This window comes from Colias eurytheme, chromosome 27 (genome assembly GCF_061535395.1).
Source record: "Colias eurytheme isolate Ceu_HAF_F1 chromosome 27, ilColEury1 Martin Lab GWU primary, whole genome shotgun sequence".
Classification (NCBI taxonomy): domain Eukaryota; kingdom Metazoa; phylum Arthropoda; class Insecta; order Lepidoptera; family Pieridae; genus Colias; species Colias eurytheme.
This window is the reverse complement of record NC_143006.1, coordinates 1,865,036-1,888,642: the sequence shown is the minus strand read 5'-3', so window position 1 is coordinate 1,888,642 and position 23,607 is coordinate 1,865,036. Positions and strand designations below refer to the sequence as shown.

The 23,607-nt window shown below is 32.2% G+C and overlaps 6 protein-coding genes across 6 annotated transcripts in view; 2 read left to right on the top strand and 4 right to left on the bottom strand.

The window, feature by feature from the left end:
• Nucleotides 1-814: 814 nt before the first annotated feature.
• On the top strand, nucleotides 815-4,274 carry LOC149896777 (uncharacterized). Its single transcript, XM_090117303.1, has 6 exons — nucleotides 815-933; nucleotides 1,623-1,675; nucleotides 1,815-2,675; nucleotides 2,826-2,967; nucleotides 3,336-3,470; nucleotides 4,080-4,274. Exons 1-6 carry the CDS (start codon nucleotides 922-924, stop codon nucleotides 4,194-4,196), a joined length of 1,320 nt encoding a protein of 439 aa, XP_089973429.1. The 5' UTR covers nucleotides 815-921; the 3' UTR covers nucleotides 4,197-4,274.
• A 2,284-nt stretch (nucleotides 4,275-6,558) lies between these two features.
• Nucleotides 6,559-8,950, bottom strand: LOC149896776 (uncharacterized). The gene is made up of 6 exons (XM_090117327.1): nucleotides 8,876-8,950; nucleotides 8,514-8,566; nucleotides 7,534-8,400; nucleotides 7,307-7,448; nucleotides 6,977-7,111; nucleotides 6,559-6,691 (listed from the first exon to the last, which is right to left on the bottom strand). The coding sequence occupies exons 1-6, from the start codon at nucleotides 8,885-8,887 to the stop codon at nucleotides 6,575-6,577; spliced, it is 1,326 nt and encodes a 441-aa protein (XP_089973453.1). The 5' UTR covers nucleotides 8,888-8,950; the 3' UTR covers nucleotides 6,559-6,574.
• Nucleotides 8,951-10,027: 1,077 nt separating this feature from the next.
• On the bottom strand, nucleotides 10,028-12,502 carry LOC149896775 (uncharacterized). The gene is made up of 9 exons (XM_090117045.1): nucleotides 12,459-12,502; nucleotides 11,989-12,102; nucleotides 11,391-11,651; nucleotides 11,321-11,333; nucleotides 10,781-11,217; nucleotides 10,652-10,701; nucleotides 10,470-10,569; nucleotides 10,224-10,291; nucleotides 10,028-10,098 (listed from the first exon to the last, which is right to left on the bottom strand). Exons 1-9 carry the CDS (start codon nucleotides 12,462-12,464, stop codon nucleotides 10,080-10,082), a joined length of 1,068 nt encoding a protein of 355 aa, XP_089973171.1. The 5' UTR covers nucleotides 12,465-12,502; the 3' UTR covers nucleotides 10,028-10,079.
• A 1,708-nt stretch (nucleotides 12,503-14,210) lies between these two features.
• Nucleotides 14,211-16,424, bottom strand: LOC149896774 (uncharacterized). The gene is made up of 5 exons (XM_090117039.1): nucleotides 16,360-16,424; nucleotides 15,745-15,867; nucleotides 15,401-15,494; nucleotides 14,934-15,068; nucleotides 14,211-14,518 (listed from the first exon to the last, which is right to left on the bottom strand). Exons 1-5 carry the CDS (start codon nucleotides 16,392-16,394, stop codon nucleotides 14,297-14,299), a joined length of 609 nt encoding a protein of 202 aa, XP_089973165.1. The 5' UTR covers nucleotides 16,395-16,424; the 3' UTR covers nucleotides 14,211-14,296.
• An 883-nt stretch (nucleotides 16,425-17,307) lies between these two features.
• On the bottom strand, nucleotides 17,308-20,404 carry LOC149896773 (uncharacterized). The gene is made up of 3 exons (XM_090117042.1): nucleotides 20,337-20,404; nucleotides 19,350-19,590; nucleotides 17,308-17,405 (listed from the first exon to the last, which is right to left on the bottom strand). The coding sequence occupies exons 1-3, from the start codon at nucleotides 20,378-20,380 to the stop codon at nucleotides 17,373-17,375; spliced, it is 318 nt and encodes a 105-aa protein (XP_089973168.1). The 5' UTR covers nucleotides 20,381-20,404; the 3' UTR covers nucleotides 17,308-17,372.
• A 1,222-nt stretch (nucleotides 20,405-21,626) lies between these two features.
• The window catches only part of LOC149896769 (uncharacterized), a 95,261-nt gene continuing 93,280 nt past the window's right edge, over nucleotides 21,627-23,607 (top strand). Inside the window, exon 1 of the mRNA XM_090117364.1 lies at nucleotides 21,627-21,913. The gene's annotated coding sequence lies outside the window, so the exon portion shown is untranslated. The remainder of the gene's footprint in view (nucleotides 21,914-23,607) is intronic.

Genomic DNA, 23,607 nt, shown 5'->3' with positions numbered 1-23,607 from the left:
GGAAATAGGGACAGAGAAAGCGACTTTGTTTTTTATTATGTAGTGATGATGTATTGGTTATTGTTTGATTCCTAGAAATTATTTTTTAATTTTTAGTTCTGTATATTTTGAAAGCAGGTGGGCTGATGATATAATACACGTCGCAGGAAAAGACTGGATAAAGACAGGCAAGGACAGAGAGCTATGGAAAAGGAAGGAGGAGGCCTTTACCCAAATAGGGGTCGAAATCTCTTAGACAATATATAACTAACACTAATTATAAGTAACCTTAGTTTTAAATAACTACTTACTAACAAAATTGTATATTAGGTATATAATAAGTGAGATTTCGAATAAATGGCTTATTTATTTATTATTTATTTATATTTTGAAAGCGTGTTTTTTAGTTTTTGAAACTATATTTATTTTAATAGATTAAGAGCGGACCTGTGATTCCTGAAATCCAGAAAACAAACAAACTCTTCAGCTTAATATTAGTATAGATTGATTAGATATTCCAAATGCCTATATTATCAGAGTTAAATCGAGATTTGTCGTTAAATTAAGGACCACATGTCGTGCTCAACGAAGGTCCAAATAACAATATGCAATGCCGATCTGGAGTTAACATTCGATTTCATTTGACAATAGATTTAGAGCAAGTGTAGCCTATTGTAACCATCTTCAGAAATAGATGAAACATTTTGTACTTTAAGTCAAAGGAATAGAGATCAAATTCTGTTAATTTTTTGGTATAACGTATTGGTGGTAGAATGGTAGTGTTAACTATAAATACTTGGTTGGTTTGGTGGTGATACCATTCGGATATTGACTTGTGAATCTTCAAGTACAAAACAAAATTTTAACTAAATTTGTGTTCTTAATTGGAATCGATAAAATCGATTTTGTTTTTTTTTTCAGGTTAACAACGCGACGGTCAAAATGAAAATTAAAGTAAGTGACATATTAATTAATAGGTGATTAATTACTAAGACAAAGGTGTTATTAATTTGAATAAAAGTTGTTGAAATTTAATAAAAAAACTAACACAGTTAGCAGAAAAATACCACCTCTGCATTAACCATTAATAACAATTAACATTATAAATTAAAAATAGTTTTTGAGACATTACATAATTTTTAGGACTTTCTTTTTACTCTATAGTTCAGTGGTAAGCGTTTACAAGGATAAGTAAGCGAATTCGAAACCTAATTAAAAAACTCAATCGTGCAAAAAATATACATAGGCATAACAAAAATTCACTAACGAAATTAGACCAAATAAATGTAACCAAACTCACATGCAATTTACTTAGTCTACAGTCTACAGTAGATATATTTTTTAAATCGCTTATACACCTGTTATGTTTGATTATAACCGACATTTTTTGTTTTGTTTCTTTGTATGTACGTATTTTGACCCACTTATGACTGACGACTGTCCAGCTTGATGAAGGTACACAATTTGAATTAAATCTGTAGATATATTTAATTCAAAATTTGTACCTTTATCAAGAGTCGTTAACAATACAATAATTTAATCTGTGTATCTTATGAAGCTGTTTAACTACTCTATAAATCAAATTTTAATAAATTAATATGTACACAAGATAAACTTAAGAACTTTTTATGCATTTTTTTCAGATATTCATTGCTGTAAGTATGGTTGCCTGCGTGTTGGCTGAACCTCCTGTGGGGTATGTTATTTTATTATACTTATTAAATGTTAATCAACTTTATTATATTTAAATTGTATGTTAGTTATATCCATAACATGTGGATTCTAATAATCTATTAAAGGTTAAAAAAGACTAACACCTTTATTACATTTTGCAGAGATTCATATTCCTACGCTGATCACTCAAGTCAACGATCGCTCTCAACTCAATATGGCGCTCCGGCTTTTGGATCTCGCTCCTTTAATCAAGGATACTCACAACCATCAGAAGAGTATGGTGTTCCAGCACTACGTTCCACTCAGACACGTTCAAACGTCGGAGTTTCCCAACAATATGGAACACCAAAGGAAAGAACCGCGCTATCACAGAACTATGGAGCACCCGCGGCTCGTGGTCAATTTGACACTGCACGCGATATTTCTCGTCAGTACATACCAACTGCACGCTCACAAGGCTTCAATTCCCAATTCAGTGCTAGAAACACCCAAGAATTGTCCCAACAGTACGGTGCTCCTGAAGCTAGAAATTTAATTAACAAAAATGTGGAAGAACCAACTCAGGAATATGGCGTTCCTGCATTGAGAAGTTTGTCCGATACAATAACAATTCCTGGCATTCCATCCGATTCTTATGGCGCTCCACTACAAAGGTCTCAAGATATTCCTTCTGAACAGTACGGCGTTCCTGGACGAAGCTTTGGCTCGAATAAAACTCCAAACTTCCGATCTTCTGTTTCCCAAACATATGGCGCTCCTCGTTCTAACTATGCGGCTTCTACAAGATACAATTCATTCAATGCTCGATCTCAAAGCCCCAAAATTTCAGACACATATGGTGCTCCTGCCAGATCTTTGTCCACTCAATACGGTGCGCCAAGTACTAATTTCAGAGCATCTTCTTACCAAAAGAGTCCTTCTGAAACATACGGAGCTCCCAATGAAAGATCTTTGAGCTCTGAATACGGAGCGCCGAGTGGTTTAAACACCAATGCATTTGTTTCATCATACGAATCTGCTAGGTAAGAAAATAAATAATAATTTGATACTTATTTACGTGATAACATCTAAAGAAAATTAGATTTCATCGCGGATAAGTTTGCTCAAATAATGACTTATCACATTATATTTGTGCACATTGCTTTTTTTTAATACCTGGTTTTTGTTATAAGGTCCTCTCCGTCCACCAAGTATGGTCCACCAGCTCGCGAAGCGATGCCTTCAGACCAATACGGAGTTCCAGAATTGAATTCACTTCTCTCCAGTCAAGGATACAGCGCTGCACGGAATGCAATTGATGAATTGCTGAACCAGGTCTGATCACCGGAATAATTAAATCTATATCTAATTATCTATACTATCTATACTATACTAATACTAATATTATAAAGCTGAAGAGTTTGTTTGTTTGAACGCGATAATCTCAGGAAGTACTAATCTGATTTGCAAAATTCTTTCGGTGTTAGATAGCCCATTTATCGAGGAAGGCTATAGGCTATATAGCTATGCCAGTGAAACCACGAAGCGCAGCTAGTTGTAGATACATGTACTATTTCATGTATGAAACGTAACCTAAAAAGTAATAGCATTATTGGACAATTTTCTTATTCCAAACTAATCATTATATGTAATAACGTCGCGGTCGGTAACATCTATTTTACTAATTTTATTTTATGTCACAGGAGCCAGCTAGCTATGACTTCGGTTACAAAGTGAATGATTTAGAAAGTGGGAGTGACTTTGGTCACACGGAGACGAGGCAAGATAACAGAGCTGAAGGTTCCTACTTTGTGGTGTTGCCTGATGGTTCAAAACAGGTAAATGAAGAATATTATAATTTTATTTTATTTTATTGGTAATAGGGAAGCGCTTGACCACAATCTCGCCTGATGTTAAGCTGAGATGTGGTCTAATATGGAACGCGCTTCCCTAGAAGGTACCTGTTCACTCTACGCTTGAATAATAGACGAATAATGATAGACTAATAGACATAACCTTAAGTCTTTAGTTAACCCATAAATCAGCAAGAATAATAATTCATACTGTTTGTGGAAAATCGTTTCGCTTATTGAATGTTTTGCTGCTTTTTCTTCAATCATTTCAGTTAATTTATAAAGTGACGTGTATTCATGTAAAGATAAAAAAATCAATCTAAACAGAAGATACTAATACAATACGTAATATTAGAAGAAGTAGCTTTATCACTCTGATCGATATAATTTACTGTCAAAGCTTCTTTTGCATGTTTAATTTTATTGAGCAACTATGGAGTTTCTTGCCGGTTCTTCTCCATAGATACTGCTATCCGAATCGGTGGTAATTGTTAAAAATATGTATTGACGATTCGAAAGTGCTTCTAAAAGAAGTCTAATTGAATAAATAAATGTTTGAGTTTGAGTTTGAAATGTAGGTTTTATTTTTTCCAGGTGGTAGAATACGAAGCAGATGAGCGTGGCTTCAAGCCCAGGATCTCAGTGGAGCCACCTGTAGGCCAGGGCTATGATGACAACGCGGCAGACCTCGCCAGATCGGGACCCTATTAATTAAGAATGCAACGGATCATGATAACTACAATTTCAATTGAATTATAAATATAACCAAAATGATCAGATGATCCTCAATTTGACTGTAAATCGAAGCTGAATAATTGTGATATGTGATTTTTATTAAATTTTGTTTTGCGTTGAATTCAATATTAAATGTTTTGGTTGAATTGTGACCGATCTCAATTTAAATTTGCATTTCTATTATCTTTATAAATATTACATTCACTGAATTTCCTGTATTCTTGTTAATTAGTCAACGCGACATTTGCTAATTATAAAATTGTTTATGAGAACATTTGTAATTTTGTTTATATATATTTAAGTATTCAATTGAATTTTGATTGACGGACAAATGTATTTGTAAAATACTCTAATTATTTATTTCTAGCAATAAAAAATGTAAAAAAAAACATAGCTCATAAGCTTGTGGTGTAGATTGTAAACAGTGCCATTAAACGTTTATAAAATATTTTTTGCATTTTATTTTTACAGAAATCGCCATTATGATCCTCTTTATTTTTACTGATATTTTTTTATTTATAGACTGTAAATTGTAAATATCAACAAGACAGTAAATTCTGTTTTTCTTTAATATACATATATTAGTACTTACACAAATTAAAAAAGCAACATATTATACAGAGTTCTACACTAATGGGGGATAAGTACCTAATATCGCCAACAGTTTTAATGCTTACTATTAATATAATAATATGAATATATAAAAACTATTCTAACTATCCAAGCGAGTCTCTAATCTCTATGTGGGTGCAAAATTTCATAAAAATCGGTTCAGCAGTTTTTGCGTGAAGGAGTAAGAATCAAAACCAACAAATATACAAACTTTCGCGTTTATAAAATAAGGATGACAAGAATATGTTACTTACCACATACAGTTCTCTTATAATAAATATCCCGTGCTATAGGTAATTAAAATTTAAAATATTAAATGTTTATCATTTTTATTTTATTTTATTTAGCATAAATAAATACCTATCGGCTATCGCAATAATACTCATCATCTGACTTTACCTATCACTTTTTTTCTACTTAATTATGTAAGTACATATTTTAATTCTATTTTCTCTCCCAAAGATATAAATTTCATCAATAATAAGTATAAGAAAGACAGTAAGTTATGTTTTTGTTTGTATACTAGTGCATAAGTTAAAAAAAATATTAAGATATAAGTAGTTACATGGTATTTTTTCCCTTTTGCTCGCATTTGTGGTCGTCACGTCCACAGTTATTTCAAATCCAAAGAGAATAATGTATAATTCAAATCTGAATTATTTAACGTAGTAGTAGTTCCTGAGATTAGCAAGTTCAAACAAACAAACTCTACAGCTTTATAACATTAAAGTATAGACACAGTATTACAATATTATGGTAATACTGTGGTATAACGTATAGATTACGTAATACGTTATGTATAACAGCATTTCCAAAGAGTAATTAATTTTAAATATGTAGATAATAATATCTATAAATGACATATTATTTATATCAAACTAGTTGAGCCTCGCGGTTTCAGCCTTAGCGTGATGATTATTATATGGCCTAGAACCTTCCTCGATAAATGGGCTATCTAACACCGAAATAATTTTTCAAATCGGACCAGTAGTTCCTGAGATTAGCGCGTTCAAACAAACAGACAATCAAACTCTTCAGCTTTATAATATTAAGTAGGTAAAGATATAGTATAATATTATAGTATAGATTAGTAGGTACCTACAGATATGTAAATTATTAATTGATTCCAATGGCTTTAATTTTAAATTATCTTAAAATGTATGTATGTATTTTGATCTATATACATACTTTGATTTTTGTTTCTTTCTGTAGAAAAAATTCTGTAGGTTGTGTAATTTTAAGGTTGTGTAAGTTATTTCATTAAAAATTTCAAATCCAGCGTGTCATCAGATATAAAGATTTAAAATTCGCATATTTTCCCATTGAGATAATATTAATAGGAGACGACACCGCCTACATCACTTATGCTCCACTCAACATACGTCATGTGACGTATGTTGAGCGGTATTTTTTAATGGTTTTAAAGTGAAACGCATCAAACATGCCTTCGTGTGTGTTACGATATTGCACAAATAATACAAATAATACGGAAAAGTGCAAAGGAATAACTTTCATCGTTAAGTACATACCTAACTAGATAATAATTTTTAAAACTTAGTTAGAGCAAAAAAATGGCGCACAGATTTTGTTCGTGGTGTCTCCTCCATACGTAGTAATATTATCTCAATGTATTTTCCACGGATAACTGGCTTAAAACAACAAAAATCAGAAGCAAACAAAAACACATCATTTGTTTAATTATTTATTTAATAATTATCTACATTACAATGGAATACAATCAACTAATAGGGTCCCGATCTGGCGATGTCTGCCGCGTTGTCATCATAGCCTGTACCCTCTGCTGGCTCCACTGAGATCCTGGGCTTGAAGCCGTGCTCGTCTGCTTCGTATTCAACCACCTATTAAATTACAATAAAAAATAAAAATAATAATTACATTTCAATATGTTTTATTACATTTCAATATGCAAAAGCTCACACAAGAAATTGTGACATGGAGATTTGTTTACTTTTTATAGCAGGATATTTGAAATTACGGAATATAGGCACATAATTTTTTTTTTCGATGGGGATAAGTTAGTCAGTCACAATATGTTCGTAAGCGCAACGTTTTTCTATGAAACTGTCTACCTTTAGTACAATTAACTTTATCGACCAGCCTATCAACCAGTTTTTTTCCCTTACCTGTTTAGAACCATCAGGCAACACCACAAAGTAGGAACCTTCAGCTTTGTTATCTTGCCTCGTCTCCGTATGGCCAAAGTCACTTCCACTTTCCAAATCATTCACTTTGTAACCGAAGTCATAGCTAGCTGGCTCCTGTTATATAAAACAATTTATTGTAATAACGTCTTCAGATTACTTACACAAATTTAAAAGTACAAGACGTGAAGGACGCGGGTTCGAATACCGCCTCAGGATCGATTTTTTTCTATTCTATATAAATTTATATTTCGCATTTGAATGCCATAAAACCAAAAATATCAAATTCAACAATAGTGCTTCTAAACAAACCTGGTTTAATAATTCATCGAGAGCATTTCGTGCGTAATTGTATCCTTGGGAAGACAGAATTGAATTTAGTTCTGGAACTCCATATTGGTCAGAAGGCATCGCTTCGCGAGCTGGTGGACCATACTTGTCAGACGGCGAGGACCTTATAATAAAAAGAATGGATAAATAAATATGCAATGAAGGCACAAGCATGTAATACCTAATCATGTATGAAATTATTCTCTTACCTAGCAGACTCGTATACATCAGAAGAAACAAAAGCATTGGCGTTCAAGCCCCCGCTAGGTGCTGCGTATTCAGAGCTCAAAGATCTTTCATTGGGAGCTCCGTATGTATCAGAAAGGCTCTTTTGGTAAGAAGATGCTCTGAAATTAGTACTTGGCGCACCGTATTGAGTGGACAAAGATCTGGCAGGAGCACCATATGTGTCTGAAATTTTGCGGCTTTGAGATCGGGCGTTAAATGAATTGTATCTTGAAGAGGCCGCATAGTTAGAACGAGGAGCGCCATATGTTTGGGAAACAGAAGATCGGAAGTTTGGAGTTTTATTCGAGCCAAAGCTTCGTCCAGGAACGCCGTACTGTTCAGAAGGAATATCTTGAGACCTTTGTAGTGGAGCGCCGTAAGAATCGGAAGGTATGCCAGGAACTGTAATAGTATCGGACAAACTTCTCAATGCAGGAACGCCATATTCCTGAGTCAGTTCTTCCACATTATTGTTATGTAGATTTCTAGCCTCAGGAGCACCGTATTGTTGGGACAATTGGGTGTTTCTTACACTGAATTTGGAATTGAAGCCTTGTGAGCGTGCAGTTGGTATGTACGGACGAGAAATGTCGCGTGCAGCGTCAAATTTAACACGAACTGCGGGTGCTCCATAGTTCTGTGATAGCGTGGTTCTTTCCTTTGGTGTTCCATATTGTTGGGAAACTCCGACGTTTGAACGTGTCTGAGTGGAACGTAGTGCTGGAACACCATACTCTTGCGATGGTTGTGAGTATCCTTGATTGAAAGAACGAGATCCGAAAGCTGGAGCACCATATTGAGTTGAGAGCGATCGTTGACTAGGGTGATCAGCGTAGGAATATGAATCCCTGCAAATAAATAATGTATTGTAAATTGAAAACACAAACACTAAATTAATTATTTAAAACAAGTAGCTTTAGTTTTCTATACCCTTCTTTTTAATTATAGGAAAATAACATACCCCACAGGAGGTTCAGCCAACACGCAGGTAATTACGCTGACTGCTATCAGTATCTACAAACAAAGGAAGTATAGATTAAATTACTTACTTCAGGGACATTTTTTTGCCCATTTTTACACAATTAATAGGAAGTATCATGTAACATGTAAATCATTAACGCATTGCCCGCAAAGGAACAACATTTATTTTACCAGAGTAACATTATGAGATGCTTTACAATTTCCACATTTTTTTTATAGTAGAGTGGGCAAGTGCAGGGCTTGTGGAGCGCCTGATCGAAAGCGAATCCACCGCCCATATTCTACAGGCTTCTGCAGATGCATTGCAGACTTTTTGAGAGACATATTTTATTAATTACGCACCTTCATTGCCATGACGATTATTTTCCACTTGAAAAATATTTCTGCCCAAATAAAGAGCTTTTCAATGGTAGAAAAAACGTATACGTTTAAGTTAATATTCAGGATCAGCCAAATCTTTAAAGGTACTTGAAGACAAGCCAATACCTGAATGGTATCATCATCACACTCTCAACTATTTATAGTATTTGATTTTACTATCCTACCACCAACATTGTAAACTATCTTTAAACTTTCAAGTATAGTATTTTGAGCTTTATCTGATTGGAATAGAGAAGAATGTGCCTTGACTATTGTTATATTCACCATTACAATAGACGACACGTCTTGCTCTTGATTTGGGCCTTCATTAAGCACGACTTGTGATTTATTTTTGCAAATCTATACAATTAAATAGCCTCAGATTGTTTAACACTGAATTCGTATGTTTTAATGAAATTCACTATCTGAATTTTAAACAACGTATTAACAAAGTAATTCATTCGAATATTGAAAAGTTGGTAATTTCTAAATTGCGTATGCAAAACTTTTAGTTTCAGTCATTTGAGCATAATACTAAAGTCAAGCAGCAGGAAATTAAAATGAAAAAATAAACTGTTTGTTTTCAACGAAACTAAAATACTTACCTAGTTATTTACTATTAAAATATTATTTAACAAAAGTGTTTTTTAACTCGCACATAACATTATGTACATCACAGTAAGTCTTTTGTGTAAAGAGAAACTGAAATTATTGAAAACATAATCACAGATACAATAGAAAATCTATTGTGTCGTGGCCCGATCGGGCCGCTCGGTGGTCAAGGAGTCGACTTAGTTGTCTGAGTTGTCTCTCTTTAAAGCTTGACGTATCCTAACCTACAAAATTTAGACCAATTGATAAAATTATAGAGATAGAAAAAGCAATCGGTAAATATGTGATTGCAATGTGAGTAGTGTGATTAATTATTCTTAAAATTCGAGAAACTTATTTTATTATAGCTGTAGAGCTTTCGTTTTATTAATAAAGCTTTCGATAACATTCTTATTGATTAGGATTCATTATTTTAATTTCATTTTCACATTTAATTAAACCAAACATTGTAATAAAACAAATATTATTTGCCAATATATTTATTTATATTTATACATAATTTTTATATAAAACATGATTCAACGCTTAGTCATACTATATAATACTCAAACAAACGTATTAACTTCTTTATTCCTTAGTGTATCCTTGCGGGTCTGAAAAAAAAAATTGTTTTTACTACATGAATTGGTTTTCAAGTGGTAAGTAAATCCACTTTTAATTGTATGAGCATTTAGTTATAAAAATACAATCATTTATTTAAATCGTTTTACTCTTTTACCTGAATTTGGGAGAAAAACGACGCCTTCTTGCTTCATTGGTGCTTATAAACGAGTCTGCTTGAGGGAGCTGAAAATACGTAATTTCGTTATTTATTCATGTATTATTATCATGAATAAATAACGATTTCATTAAATATTATATCTTTGTGCCTTTCAAACATATTTTGACGTATTTTTTTAAGTATTTAAGGACTAATAAATAAGTAGAGTTATTTAAGTTATTATCAAATTCAGGGTTGATTTACCTCAGCAGATGCTTTAGCCAAATCTTCTTTAGGTGGTCCGTATTCCCTGAAGCCGGGTGGTCCGTATTCAAGAAAACCTTCAGGTGCTTGTTGTAAGGATCTGTTAAAATATGCATTTCAAATGAGTAAAAAAATATTTTCAATCGTCTATTAAAAGAGGGAAAAAAGGCTTAATATTTTACCCAGAGTTTTCTAAAATTGCTGCATCAACTTGAGCTTGCGCTAACTCCACCTAAAAGTTAAAGTAAATCATTAATTATCTGTTAATATGCTGTGGTATCTTTGATATTTTGAGTCTTCATTTATGTTACCTGTTGAATTCCATTCTCCAAGTAAGCTAAAGCATCAGGAATGTTTTGTGCTAATTGATCAACGCTTTTCACCTCCTGTTCAACCTCTTGTACTTCAGCTACCACCTGCTCCAGCTTCTGTACTTCGGCTTCAATAACTTGTTCGAATTTTTGTACAGAATCCACTTCAATTATGGGAAAGCTAGCTTCAGTAACTGGGCTCTCTGTTTCACTGTTCACAATGAATTCTTGGCTAACACTCTGAATGGAGTTGGCTGAACCGTCAGAGTCTTGAACGTTAGAACTGGTTGATGGTTCTACGCTCTCAGTGACATCCAATTCAGTAACAGATTGGACCTCGCTGGCCGGTTCCACGATGATTATTGGAACAACAGCTTCTAAAGTAGTAGCTTGTTCTTGAGATTCCGTGACAGCTTCTTCAATGGACGCGACTACGGCTAAATAAAAAGTATATCATGAACAAAAAGTAGTATACTTCAGAAATTCATAATTTAAAGAGTGGATATGAGTTTTAATAATACAATAACAAATTTATAACACGATCAATCAGCAGCTTCGCAGACAGTTTAAAATGTTTATGCTTTATAAGTTCTTACGAATTTTCGAAAACATTTATAGCATCTATTTTACCTTCATTTAAATTGACGGATTCTTCAACAGCAGCGGTAACATCCTGTTTAATTTCGTAATTCTCTTGTTCCTGTTTGATTTCATTGAAGTCTTGTTCAATAGCTACATCAGGAAGGCTTTGTTTGATGAGATCCTGTGATAGCTCAGCGACCTTTGGTGGACCGTATTCACGTAATGCTTCGGAGCCTGATGCTTCTGATTCTTGGAGGATGACGTCTTTTAGCGGATTCTCTACTGGTTTCTATAAATAAATATATGTATATTGTTAACGACTTGTTTAATTTTATAGCATAGAAAATATTTTTTACGAATGTCCCTAAAAGAAGTCCTCAATTATTAATAGCGTGTTTTTGTATAAAACTTTTTCATTGTACGATCGAAAAACGTTTTATTGTGCATCAATAAATTCACTTCACTACCTATCTCTTCTAAGCTTCCTATATCTACTACGGTTTAAATGTTAAGATCTTATATTTAACGACGTTTGTTTCTATTCAAAGCTAAGATACTTATTAGTTATTACGTTCTTAGTACGATTTCTGATTAAAATGATATCAAGTACTATTGATGATATATACCTGTTCAGCTGGAAGGAAGAAAGCTGGTCCCTCTGGTCTCCAGCCACTTGGCAAATAGGGGCCAGAACCGCGGGCTGCTGCTGAGCCTAAAGCAAGGATTACTAAAGCCAAGACCTGGAATAAAATAAGCATTATAATTGTATGATGTCTTAGATGGTATTTCAAGTATAAAGTATGATTGTATGATCTATTTCTGTCGATAGTTGAGGTTTAATTGAGCAATTGATTGGTAATTTATTTATTTATTGTAGAAATAGGGAAGCGCTTGACCACAATCTCGCCTGATGGAAAGCTAAGATGTGATCTAAGATTCATAAATTAATTTAGATATAGTGCAAAATTAAACTAATTTTCGTAGTAATTTACGTTATTGATCGAATTTCAAAAAGAGAATTAATTAAATTTTAGTAAAAAGACAATCTTTAATTCTAGATTTTCGAACAAAAATTTTAATAAATTTAAAACTGTACCTTCATGTTTCCTTAGTTACTGAGATCCTGTGAACGGTGATAGGAATGATGGCTATTCAATGATTTATCTCCGTTTTATACTCGACTTAATCGATTAAAATTAAACACACAAGCACATCAAATATTTGTTAAATCTAATTAACTTGTGCAATGCGAATATGGAACTCAAATTCAAGGTCTTGGTGGTAAGGGCGTGGTGAGAATTATTTTGATAACGATTTTTTATTTATTTTTTTTGTTTTTAGAACTTATCAGGTGTTACATACGTATTACAACTTATAAGGGTAAGAAATAAGGTGAAAAATATAGTGATTTTCCTTTGTAATTTTTCCTTGTAATTTTTCAAACAGGCTAGGTGGAGGCAACAAATCAAAAATCTTCAAAATTCGCTTAGTGGTGTTTCTAACCCGACTTTCTTTTATATTATGCACCTATAGGTCTTAGTTATACATTTTATCTATACCAAAATTTTAACAGCTTAGTGTGACTGCACTGTGAATTTCTTGACAGAAAGATACACTGATGCGTAGAAGAGTGCATTTCATTCTGAAGTCATTATTTGAGCCAAAGATCATGCGTTTAGTGTATACCAAAGTGTATACGTTTAAACTTTAAATATTTAAATAATAGATATATTATCTATAATATAAAAATGAATCCCAAAATGTGTTGGTAAGCGCATAACTTGAGAACGGCTGAACCGATTTCGTTAATTCTTTTTTTATTATATTCCTTGAAGTACGAGGATGGTTCTTACGTAGAGAAATCATAAATATGTACCACGGGCGAAGCCGGGGCGGACCGCTAGTTATTAATATATATTTATTTTCAAAAAGATGAAACAAAAGCTACTTTTATAAGTCAGTTATTCGGTATTTTCTAGGAAAATATCGATGACGATGATGATTTAATTTTCATAGAGATCCATAGATAGAGACTACTTAATATTTTCTGTGAAGAATCATAGGGTACACTTAAACCTATTTTTATTATATTATTATCCAAGGAAAATTATATTCTTTAGAATTGTTGGGCGTTTAATTATCAATCGACCATAATACATAGTCATATCAATTGAGTTTTACTTTTATTTTGTGAAATACAACAAAAAAGAAAAACGTTATTGCAATAAAATTTCTATACAAAAGAAAATGTAAGTAAGTAGTATAAAAATAAAATGGTGACTTTTTTATATTGTAACCCAATTTGTAAAATAGACAGTTATTTTAATTCTTCGTTAATTGTTAAAATGTTAGCCTTCATTATTCAAGAGCACATCGATTTATGATGACGTTTATTTAAAAACAATATTTGTTAATTTGCCCACGCTCTAATTACTTGAGGACTAATTAATTACGTAATAATATAAATAGGTTATCAGTTATGTGGTTTATAGAGGGTACCACTCCGTCTAGCGGAAAGCAAATTTTATTACAAAAATTAAATAACAAAAACAGTAAGTACATAATATTATACCTATTTAAGTTGGAATAGGTAATATGAATCGATTTAAAAATAGGTTCATGATGTCCATTGATTTTTATTTTCTTATACATATTTTGATTTGTCACAGTGAAATACAATTATAAATTTTCTACTCGTAGATATCTTAGGGGGCGTTCGTAAATAACGTGAGGTGTTTTTTTTAATATTCTACAAATATAGGATTATTAGGAATGCACAGTATGTGACTGAAGGTAAACACACAACCTTTTAAATAAATATTTATTTGAACAGAATAAAGTCATACATCAATTTAATTAAAGATGAATACCATTATTGTATTGTTATAAAATTCAAAAAATTAACATCACAAGTAAAACGTATACCGGAATGAGTCAGTAACCGCTGCGCGCGTTGCCATGGTTACCTAGACCGCCATTAAAGCCGTTGCCATGGTTACCGAAACTATTTTCATGGTGGCCGCTTCCGCCATGATAGCCGTTGTCATGGTTACCGCGGCTGTTTGCATTAGCGTCATAACCACGAGTAAGGTCTTCAGTTTCTTCGTAAGATATTTGAGGCTTGAAACCGCGTTCGTCAGCCTTGTAGCTTACGGTCTGTAAATAAATATAGGCACTTAAATACACAATTGAAGCATTTATTCAATCAACTACCTAGGTTTTCTTCACGCAAAACACAAAAAAATGTGATTGAAGAGATATAAGACCGAAGACAATTTTTTTTGGTCGTGTTAAGTTTGAAATATATATAAAAAAGGTCCGCGCATAGTGTTCGATTACTCGGATTTAAATACACTTAAATGTGTGCTGCAAAACATTAAAAGATGAGTTTTATTTATGTGTCCCAATTCTACCATCCTTACTTCCATGATATATCATGTATGATAAAACATTTGTATCTTTATTAGTGGGTTACAATGGAGCGATTTTATGTTACTGATGATTATATTATATTTTATGGCGAAAATGTAAAAATAACTTATCTACACAAGTTATTTTTAGTGGATATTACCTGTTTCCTACCATCAGGCAACACTACATGGTACTCGCCCCGCGCAGTTTCTTCTTGCCTCTCTTCGTGGTGTCCAAAATCGGTGCCTTCGTTAAAATCGTTGACCATATACCCGAAATTGTAGTTAGCTGGCTCCTGTATAAATTAGTATAAGTACTTCTATAGTTTAAGTACCTACTATTTCATAAATAACATTTTTAAATAAAATGAGCAAAAAAAATTAAGATAAATTTGGAATTTTTGTTTTTTAACTGTGAAAATAGTTTTTCAGAGTACTTGTACTAATTTTTTATCGACACCAGCTAAGATACTACGTCTTGAACCATTATTTGATCAAAGTAAAACATTATTTTTTTCTGATATTGATGTTTTCTGTTTGTAAAAGAATAACAAGTTAAATCAAGTAATATTTTTTTCACTATAAAAATCTCCGGAGTCAATGTTATTTTGACAAAAAATTAACTTACGCTGGATGCTTCAAAAGCGTCCCTTGCGATTCCGTTGTCATAACCATGTTCATGGCCTGCTGCAAATCTTGCTCCCGGGCGTTCAGGATTGTTTCTGAACAAAAAAAAATATATATTTCTGATAGCTATCCTAACCAAATAGTCTTTCCATTAAAAAAATATTTTACCCATGGAGACAAGTTTATGCTTTCAGCAATGGGCATGGGATATTATTAGATCTATCTGGACTGTTAGTTATTTATTATATTTTTACAAAATCGAATCATCAGAATCGCTATGCTATAATTATATTAAGTTTAAATAATGGAATAATAAATGAAACAGTTATGTATGCTTGTATTTACCTCGCAAAGCCATGCCCATGTGGATTGTCAAGATTCCTTGCAGCTATAACTTGAGGTCCACCAGCCTGGAAGGAGGCTGGTCCTTGCGAATATCCAGATTTACTGGACGGTGGGGGGAGGTAGCTGAAAACAATATTATATTGAATAGTTAAATAATCACATATGAACTACTAGCTTCCGCCCACGACTTTGTACGTGCATCCCCGTTTTTTCGGGAAATCCTTTCTTAGCGGATGCCTACGTCCTAACCTAACATCTACCTGCATGCCAAATTTCAGCCCGATACGTCCAGTGGTTTGGGCTGTGCGTTGATAGATCACTATATCAGTCACCTTTGAGTTTTATATATATAGATGTACTAAACATAGTACATACTTGAAATAAAAAAGGCTATAAACATTATGGGGAATATATTTTTTTTCATAATATCTATGCATAAAAAAATTTTTCTACATCAGATTATTTAAAAACTAAGCTCGGCCACATTTAAAGCCAAATATTTTTAAAGCGTGTATGTATCGTATGAGAATTAGGAATTAGACTAAAGGATAAAGATATTGAAAGGTAAACTACCTTACATGATACATGCAATAAAAAATACATAAAAGTACTTACCTTTTGGAAATTGGTGGCTCCGCTACTGCCGCCATAACAAAAATTGCAACTACGATGAAAACCTGTAAAATATTAAATTTAAAATTTGAATGATAATAATTTATCTTTCGTTAAATTTAATTTTAATAATTTGTTATAACAATAATTTATATAATTTACTATTAGATAATAAGAAAATATAAACCTACCTTCATATTGAAAGAGAAACACAAAATGTGACTGATGTATGTATGTCACTCGGTTAAGCTTTTATACAAAGTTTAAAACGACGAGTAGGGGTTGAAAAATTAGCTGTCATTATACAATAATAGAGACGTGAAGTTTTGTTTCAAGGTACACGGATTATAGGAACAGAGAATGCGTGGAGATGCTTACTGTTTAGTGTTTAAATTTTAAAATATTTGTCAAGTACCTTTGTTCGCTAATTATTATTACTATTTGGGCTTATATAAATATTAAAGTTATAGTAGACATAAACATGAAGTTTTACTTAAATAACACCACAGTTAAGTCAGATTAAATACACATACGTTTCTTTATTAATATGTGACGAAATAGGTAAATATAGAGAAATGTTAACATTTATCTATATAACATATTTCTATCATTTATATAGATATAAAATACCTTCCATAAATTAATACGCATCATATTATAGTTAAATACAAAAAATTCAGCCAACATCAACTCTATGGAGCCTCTGTTCTCAGCTAGGGTGCTTCTACAATGAAAAGTCGTGAATGATGTCTTCCTATAGACGACCTTACTCAATATTATTCATATGTTTTAAACATACTTTTTAGTTATTTAGATTATTTCTGGATACTTATCAACGCAATTAATATTTCACAATATGTTCAGCTTTTTATATGAAACACAAAATATATGCATAATAATTTATTATTTAATCCATTAATTTTTATTAATAAACATCTTAATATAAATAAAATGAGCTGCTAAATCCATTTTGAGTTCCTTAGTCCGTTTCGTTATCGATGAGTATTTTGGGTCATTTATTGTTCTAATTGTGCGAGGATGCTTAGCAACTGGAAAAAATAAATAATTATATTTTACAATAATATTCTTTTAATATAATAAACTAGCGGTCCGCCCCGGCTTCACCCGTGGTACCTACATGTTTAAACTATCCTATCTCTCAAGTTGGATTGAACTGCACAATGCACATGGTGTGCGAATTTTATCCATACTAATTGTATACGTAGTATATTATTATTAGTCTGTGATACTAATATTATAAATGCGAAAGTAACTCTGTCTGTCTGTCTGTTACTCAATCACGCCTAAACTACTGAACCAATTTGCATGAAATTTGGTATGGAGATATTTTGATAGGTACCCGAGAAAGGACATAGGCTACGTTTTATCCCGGGAAAATGACGCAATCCCGGAAATCCCACGGGAACGGGAACTATGCGGGTTTTTCTTTGATTGCGCGGGCGAACCCGCGGGCGGAAAACTAGTTACTTATAATCGGTTAAGTGGTTTAGGAGTCCATTGAGGACAAACATTGTGACACGAGATTATATATTAATTATTAAGATAGTAAGTAGGTACTAACTACTAAGTGATTTAAATTACAAAAAATAACGCACTAATTTACGTTCGCCTATCAATTTTTAAAGTAAAATATTAGAGACAGTTTATAAATGAAAATAATGATAATTAGTATACATCTCGTTTTTTTAAATTTACAGTATTGTAAATTGTTTAACAAGTTTCAATACTAAATTAAAAATCCACTACAACTACATATTATAAAACAAATTCCTCTGTCGCGTCTGTCTGTTTGTTAGCGAACCCGTGAACTTCTGCACCGATTATTATTATTCTGTTTTCACCAACCTCGGCGATAGCGTCGTTTTCGAGGAATTTACTTAGATAGGTAATTTGTTATTGATCTACTTTTGGCGCGAAAATTCTGACATTGACATAAAAAATAGGGCCTTCCCCTCGCGCAGTTAAAACACAGTTAACCCTTATTAAAACACTGGGAGCTATACTTCCCACGTCTCAGATTGAAGTAAATCGTGTTTTTATATGCTTAAACCTAATGCAGTGTAATATTTATCTACGCAATCTTAACATTTCAGAGAACTTTTTTTCATGGAAACACTTTTCAGAGAATTATTACATGTCATGGTAAACACACGTCAAAGTCAGGTGACGTGATTTTGCAGCCGAAAACGACCGTTATTTTTTAGTTTTTGGTGTAGTGCTCAAAAAAAATTAGATAAGAAGATTTGAGTTCTAGCTATGTAAACTAGACTATATTACGGTTGCGTGAAACGTAAAAATATGCCCAGAATCTTTCGTTTATACCTTGGTAGAGTCGATTGAAATTAAGTCTTTAAGTGGGAAGATATCATCCCAGTGTTCGTCACTGCACACGACATTCGGAAATTCTATATATAAAATCTGTGTGTCTAAAAAATTTTTTTTAGTTGGTATATGCAACTTATTTATTGTTATTCGTTATTTCCTGATCAGATAATTAGAAATCGTAACTCAATACATTAGTATTTACCTATTGTTTTTATTTTATTTTAGAAAAATGCCATTTTTATGTTGAAGTCATTCATTTTTCAATTCCCGAATTCTTCCCTCAGTAAAATAAACTTGCATTGATGAGTACTTTCACCTCCTTTATTAAAAAACTTGATCTTTATTATTTTTTACGATAACATTAAATTCACAAGTGGAGTCAGGGCAACTAACTAGTGTTTTAAAATATTTATGTCTGGAGTGGACACTGGGAGCTATAGTTCCCACCTATCCAAACTTTTTACAAGAGAGAACAGATGACGGGATATATACTTCCCACCGAAAAAAGGGTACTTCCCCCCCACTAACCCCTTTTTTGTGTGTATTTTTGAAATCTACGACCCAAAATTACCCAGGAACGTATCTTACTTTTTTGTTAGCTCCTCCACAGGCTCGCGTTTGAATAAGGGTTAAAATATATAACTCACCGTTTTGTTCATATTTTTATTGAACCTCGGGTTATAGTGATAGTTTTGCTTGTGATACAGTTTCTCATTTTCAGTCAAGGACATGGCTCTTTTTGCGTGAATACTCTTTGAGTCGAATTCAGGTCCATTGATACACGGACAGCATTCTGTGTTTATGTAGTGTTGCCGTTTTAATAATATAAGGTTGCCATCTTCTTGCGCTTGAAAATCGTAATCCGGTCGATCTATGTCGTCAGCATGTCTAAAAATAATAAGAATATAATTGCATTAGGAAAACACTACAGTAGATTCGTATTTTATATTTATATAAATGGGAGTTGAACAAGGAGCATATTTCTCAATATGTACAAGCTAATACCTCAAAAGCTTCATGCACACAGAAAATCGAAAAAATTCAAGATTTTATTACACTGTATCAATGAAGGCCATCAGGAAGATTTCAAAAACTTTTCAAATAGCATAACACATTGCTATAACTTTTCATGTTAATTCAAAAAAATTTGATGATCGATAAGCATTCGAATTAAGATATTTTATCAATAACGATTAGCTCTAACTATTCACTGCTCTAAACATACATTCGAATAAACAAACGAACTCTTCAGCTTTATAATATTAGTATAGGTTATAGACTAGCTGCGCTCCGCGGTTTCACCCGCGTGGCTCCACTCCTGTTGGTCTTAGCGTGATGATTTATAGCCTATACTAGACTAGACTAGACTAGACTTTTCGATAAATGGGCTATCCAACACCGAAATAATTTTTCAAATCGGACCAGTAGTTCTTGAGATTAGCGCGTTTAAACATACCTACAAACAAACTCTTCAGCTTTATAATATATTAGTTTAGATGAAAACCAGGATTTCGTCAAAATAAAATCACTGAAATTATCGATACAATTCCAAATTACGCAGGAGAATACAATTTTACAAATAATACGAGTAGTTAATAATATTACGAGTAAATTAAAAATGTTAAAGCTCTTACGTGTAAACTGATGAAGAAGCCAACAAGATCAATAATAAATACATCTTTAACTTTTTTAGATACTGTTCTCTTCGGGATTTATCTCCTATAGACTATTCTTCCCCTAACACAAGTATTTATACTAACAAGATAAAATATGATAATCATATTTAAATAGTGTAATTATTATTTAAATTGGATTAATCTTGAATTTGTTTATCATTCATAAATTTGTCTTTGAATGAATAATTTCTATACATAACTAACCACTTTCCAGAAAATGGGATCTCTCATTCCTTTAATTGTGTTAACAAATTTTAACGACAAACTTACCCGCAGTAAAGAAGTCGTAGGAATGTAACGCCGGACCGTAGATTTGCTGCTATAATCAGAACAGGAGTATAATATTATGTCGCTAATTAATTTATCTTTTAAATTTTTAATCCAAACGTTTATAAAAACTAAAAAGGAAACGTTTGTTTTATTGTTTCAGGTCAACATTTTTCCATTTCTAACTTGATTTGAATTTGGAATGTGTGAATAAAATTATAAGTTCTGTTCCAAGATTTTCATCTTAACATGTCGTGTGCAAAAAAAATGTAAATTGTAAAAATTGATGTTTTATTATTTAATATTATTGAACCATATTTTAATTATTGAAGTAGGATAACATAAGTTAAGATATTGTATTTTTGTAAATGGCAATGACACATTCCGATTCCGTCCTTGGTGTCCTTGACGGATATTTGATGACAAATGACAGTTGTATACGTACGAAGTAAACCACGAGTCCACGAATCAAAACTTCAGTTCAGTTAGTTAGATTATTAGCTAGTTCAATAAAGAAACGAATCTTCAATGGCGGCCAAAGCTGACTTTGACAGATGGTAGGATCATCAAAAAAGAAAATAAAAATAACGTAAATTGATAATTATTTTATTAATTATTTCAAATTGTTTGTTGACAAACTTTTTTGTTATTGTATTTGTGTATTTATATGAATTATCATATTTACGTATACAGAATGTAATAAAATCCCCATAATACTTGTAATAAGCCCATAAAACTGAACAACTTTTCCCAAAGAACATATTTTGTCAAATTCCAAGAAAACATTATTTACTTTCGCAAATGCATAATTGTCATTGTAAATTTATGATAAAAACTATTATAGGGAAAATCAAATACATTTTAGTGATTTTATTTTTCCATTTTTTTTTGCATATCGTACGGCCGTGTGTGAGCGAGAGGGAATGATAAGCGCCGCCATTGAAGATTCGTTTCTTTAAAGAACTGACTAATAGATCATTCTTTCGTGTAAGTGTTGTGCGTGGTTGTTTTGTTTACGTTATTTTGCTCATTCGTATCATTTTCACATGTTTCCTTTACAATTATTTACTCCGTCGTTTTTTGAACAGTGTGTTAAATATCAAGTTAAAAAACAGTATTAAAATAAATAATAAGAAACGACAAAAAAAACATTAGTATTCAGAATAACGTTATGGTTCGATTGTCTAGTGAATTTTCGTTTGATTGTGTTTTTTAAACAAGTGATTAAAGTATAGTGAACTGTATTTACTTTGCGATACTCGAAAAAGGTAAGTTTATTTTAATTTATGTGATAAAACTTATACAGTGAACTGTGAAGTCGTTAAAAAGTTGTTCGAGCCAGTATTATAGGTGGGCAAGAGATGTTTTTGCCTTTTTTGATTGCCATTGCGAAATTCTTTGCTCTCCGGTACTTGACCTCGATCCATACCATAAACAATACAATTTAAAATTTCTTTAAACCTTTATGTAAATATTCGATACCGTTCATCACTTTATAAAGTAATTTATAAGTTTTCGATTTTCTTTCTCACAAATTACAATTTTTTAAGTAACTACTTGTACCTACTGAATTTATATTTCAATGTCAAGTGTGTTAATGAGACACATAAAAAAGTGCTAAGCAATGACTTGAATACTTTTTATTTACCTCTAAAACAACTAACTATTACCTTGATATCAGAATCAAATATATATTGCCAAAGTATTACAAAGTTGTCTATTAATTATATCTTATCTATTTTATACAAACTAATATAAACCTAGGTCACGATGAAAAAACTAATCAAACTTCATCAAACAAAGAAAAAAAGTGAAGTCCCGTGTCCCCGTAGTGGGGTAGGGAGCAGATGCATTATTCATACATCTGTTTCACTGATCGATTTTTCTTTAGGGACAAGTAGGTGATCAGCCTTCTGTGTCCTGCCAGACCGAGACATTTTTTTTTCGTCTCCACCGGGAATCGAATCCAGGACCCCTCGGTTCTACGCTCACGCGTCAACCACTGTACTGAGGAGGCGGTCAGATCAAATAAAGAAAGGAGAGAAGAAATATATTGGACCATTCATTCCTATTACATAATTTAAAAACCCTCACATTAAAGAAAAAGAAGTTGAAAGGATGTATTCATAAATTAATACAAATTTATTAATTTAAATATCAATTTGATCAAAGATAATTATTAAAGTGTTGTATTGCATAACAATTGCAATATAAATAATGAATGTCCGATAAAGTGGCATAAAAAATGCTTACATAAAAACTCAGTCATTGAATTCCATTAATATTCTATCAGTTTATATCTCACTTTCATCTGTTTCCTGTTTAATCATTTCCTATGTATAATGCTAATTTATGCATTGCGTTGAATGATTCTTCAATATAATTTGATAGTGCAAGTTGCAACCTTGGGTAAGGGTTGGATATATTTCTTTGGTTGTTAGCAACATTCACCTAAATAGTTCAAAATAATATTTAGAAATTATAATCATTGTTATGAGTATTATAAATATGGTTTATTTGTTATATTGTTCATCCTAGTATTTGAAGCAAGTTACAATGAGCTTGGACTCGGAGAGAAAGCGTTAGTCCTGTCGTTGTCCAGTGACATGATTTAAAAAGCACATCTACCGATTTTCTTGATGTCTCTTTTCTGTAGATAGTGTTTCCTGGACTGGTGTACATAATTATTATTATATCAGTATTGCAAGTTCTATATTAGTATTACCAGCTATGCCCCACACTTAACTGTATTACTCCAATCCTATTGGTCTTAGTGTGATGATATAGGTTAAACATTGAAACTATTTTTCAAATGTTCCAGAAATTAGAGCGTTGTTTGTCTTTGGCACAAAACGGTCAACGGTTTGACCAGAAAATACACTGCGTTTGTTTTGTTAAAAACCTGAATATTGCTTTAAAATATACTGTCATAACTTATAAGTAAGCATTATTGTGTATTTTT

What these genes read in the sequence shown, in the direction of transcription:
- LOC149896777 (XM_090117303.1), top strand. An exon ending in TTGATGAATTGCTGAACCAG is followed by an intron (nt 2,968 to 3,335) that starts GTCTGATCACCG and finishes TTTATGTCACAG; the next exon opens with GAGCCAGCTAGCTATGACTT. An exon ending in TGCCTGATGGTTCAAAACAG is followed by an intron (nt 3,471 to 4,079) that starts GTAAATGAAGAA and finishes TATTTTTTCCAG; the next exon opens with GTGGTAGAATACGAAGCAGA.
- LOC149896776 (XM_090117327.1), bottom strand. An exon ending in TTGGCTGAACCTCCTGTGGG is followed by an intron (nt 8,401 to 8,513) that starts GTATGTTATTTT and finishes ATTTATTTGCAG; the next exon opens with GGATTCATATTCCTACGCTG. An exon ending in TGCCTGATGGTTCTAAACAG is followed by an intron (nt 6,692 to 6,976) that starts GTAAGGGAAAAA and finishes GTAATTTAATAG; the next exon opens with GTGGTTGAATACGAAGCAGA.
- LOC149896775 (XM_090117045.1), bottom strand. An exon ending in TGGAGAATGGAATTCAACAG is followed by an intron (nt 10,702 to 10,780) that starts GTAACATAAATG and finishes TTTAACTTTTAG; the next exon opens with GTGGAGTTAGCGCAAGCTCA. An exon ending in TGGCTAAAGCATCTGCTGAG is followed by an intron (nt 10,292 to 10,469) that starts GTAAATCAACCC and finishes ACGTATTTTCAG; the next exon opens with CTCCCTCAAGCAGACTCGTT.
- LOC149896774 (XM_090117039.1), bottom strand. Translation starts at nt 16,394, where the DNA reads ATGGCGGCAGTAGCGGAGCCACCAATTTCCAAAAG. An exon ending in CATGGGCATGGCTTTGCGAG is followed by an intron (nt 15,495 to 15,744) that starts GTAAATACAAGC and finishes TTTTTTGTTCAG; the next exon opens with AAACAATCCTGAACGCCCGG. An exon ending in TGCCTGATGGTAGGAAACAG is followed by an intron (nt 14,519 to 14,933) that starts GTAATATCCACT and finishes ATTTATTTACAG; the next exon opens with ACCGTAAGCTACAAGGCTGA.
- LOC149896773 (XM_090117042.1), bottom strand. Translation starts at nt 20,380, where the DNA reads ATGTATTTATTATTGATCTTGTTGGCTTCTTCATCAGTTTACAC. An exon ending in GCTTCTTCATCAGTTTACAC is followed by an intron (nt 19,591 to 20,336) that starts GTAAGAGCTTTA and finishes TATTATTTTTAG; the next exon opens with ACATGCTGACGACATAGATC. An exon ending in ATAAAAATATGAACAAAACG is followed by an intron (nt 17,406 to 19,349) that starts GTGAGTTATATA and finishes TATTTTTTCCAG; the next exon opens with TTGCTAAGCATCCTCGCACA.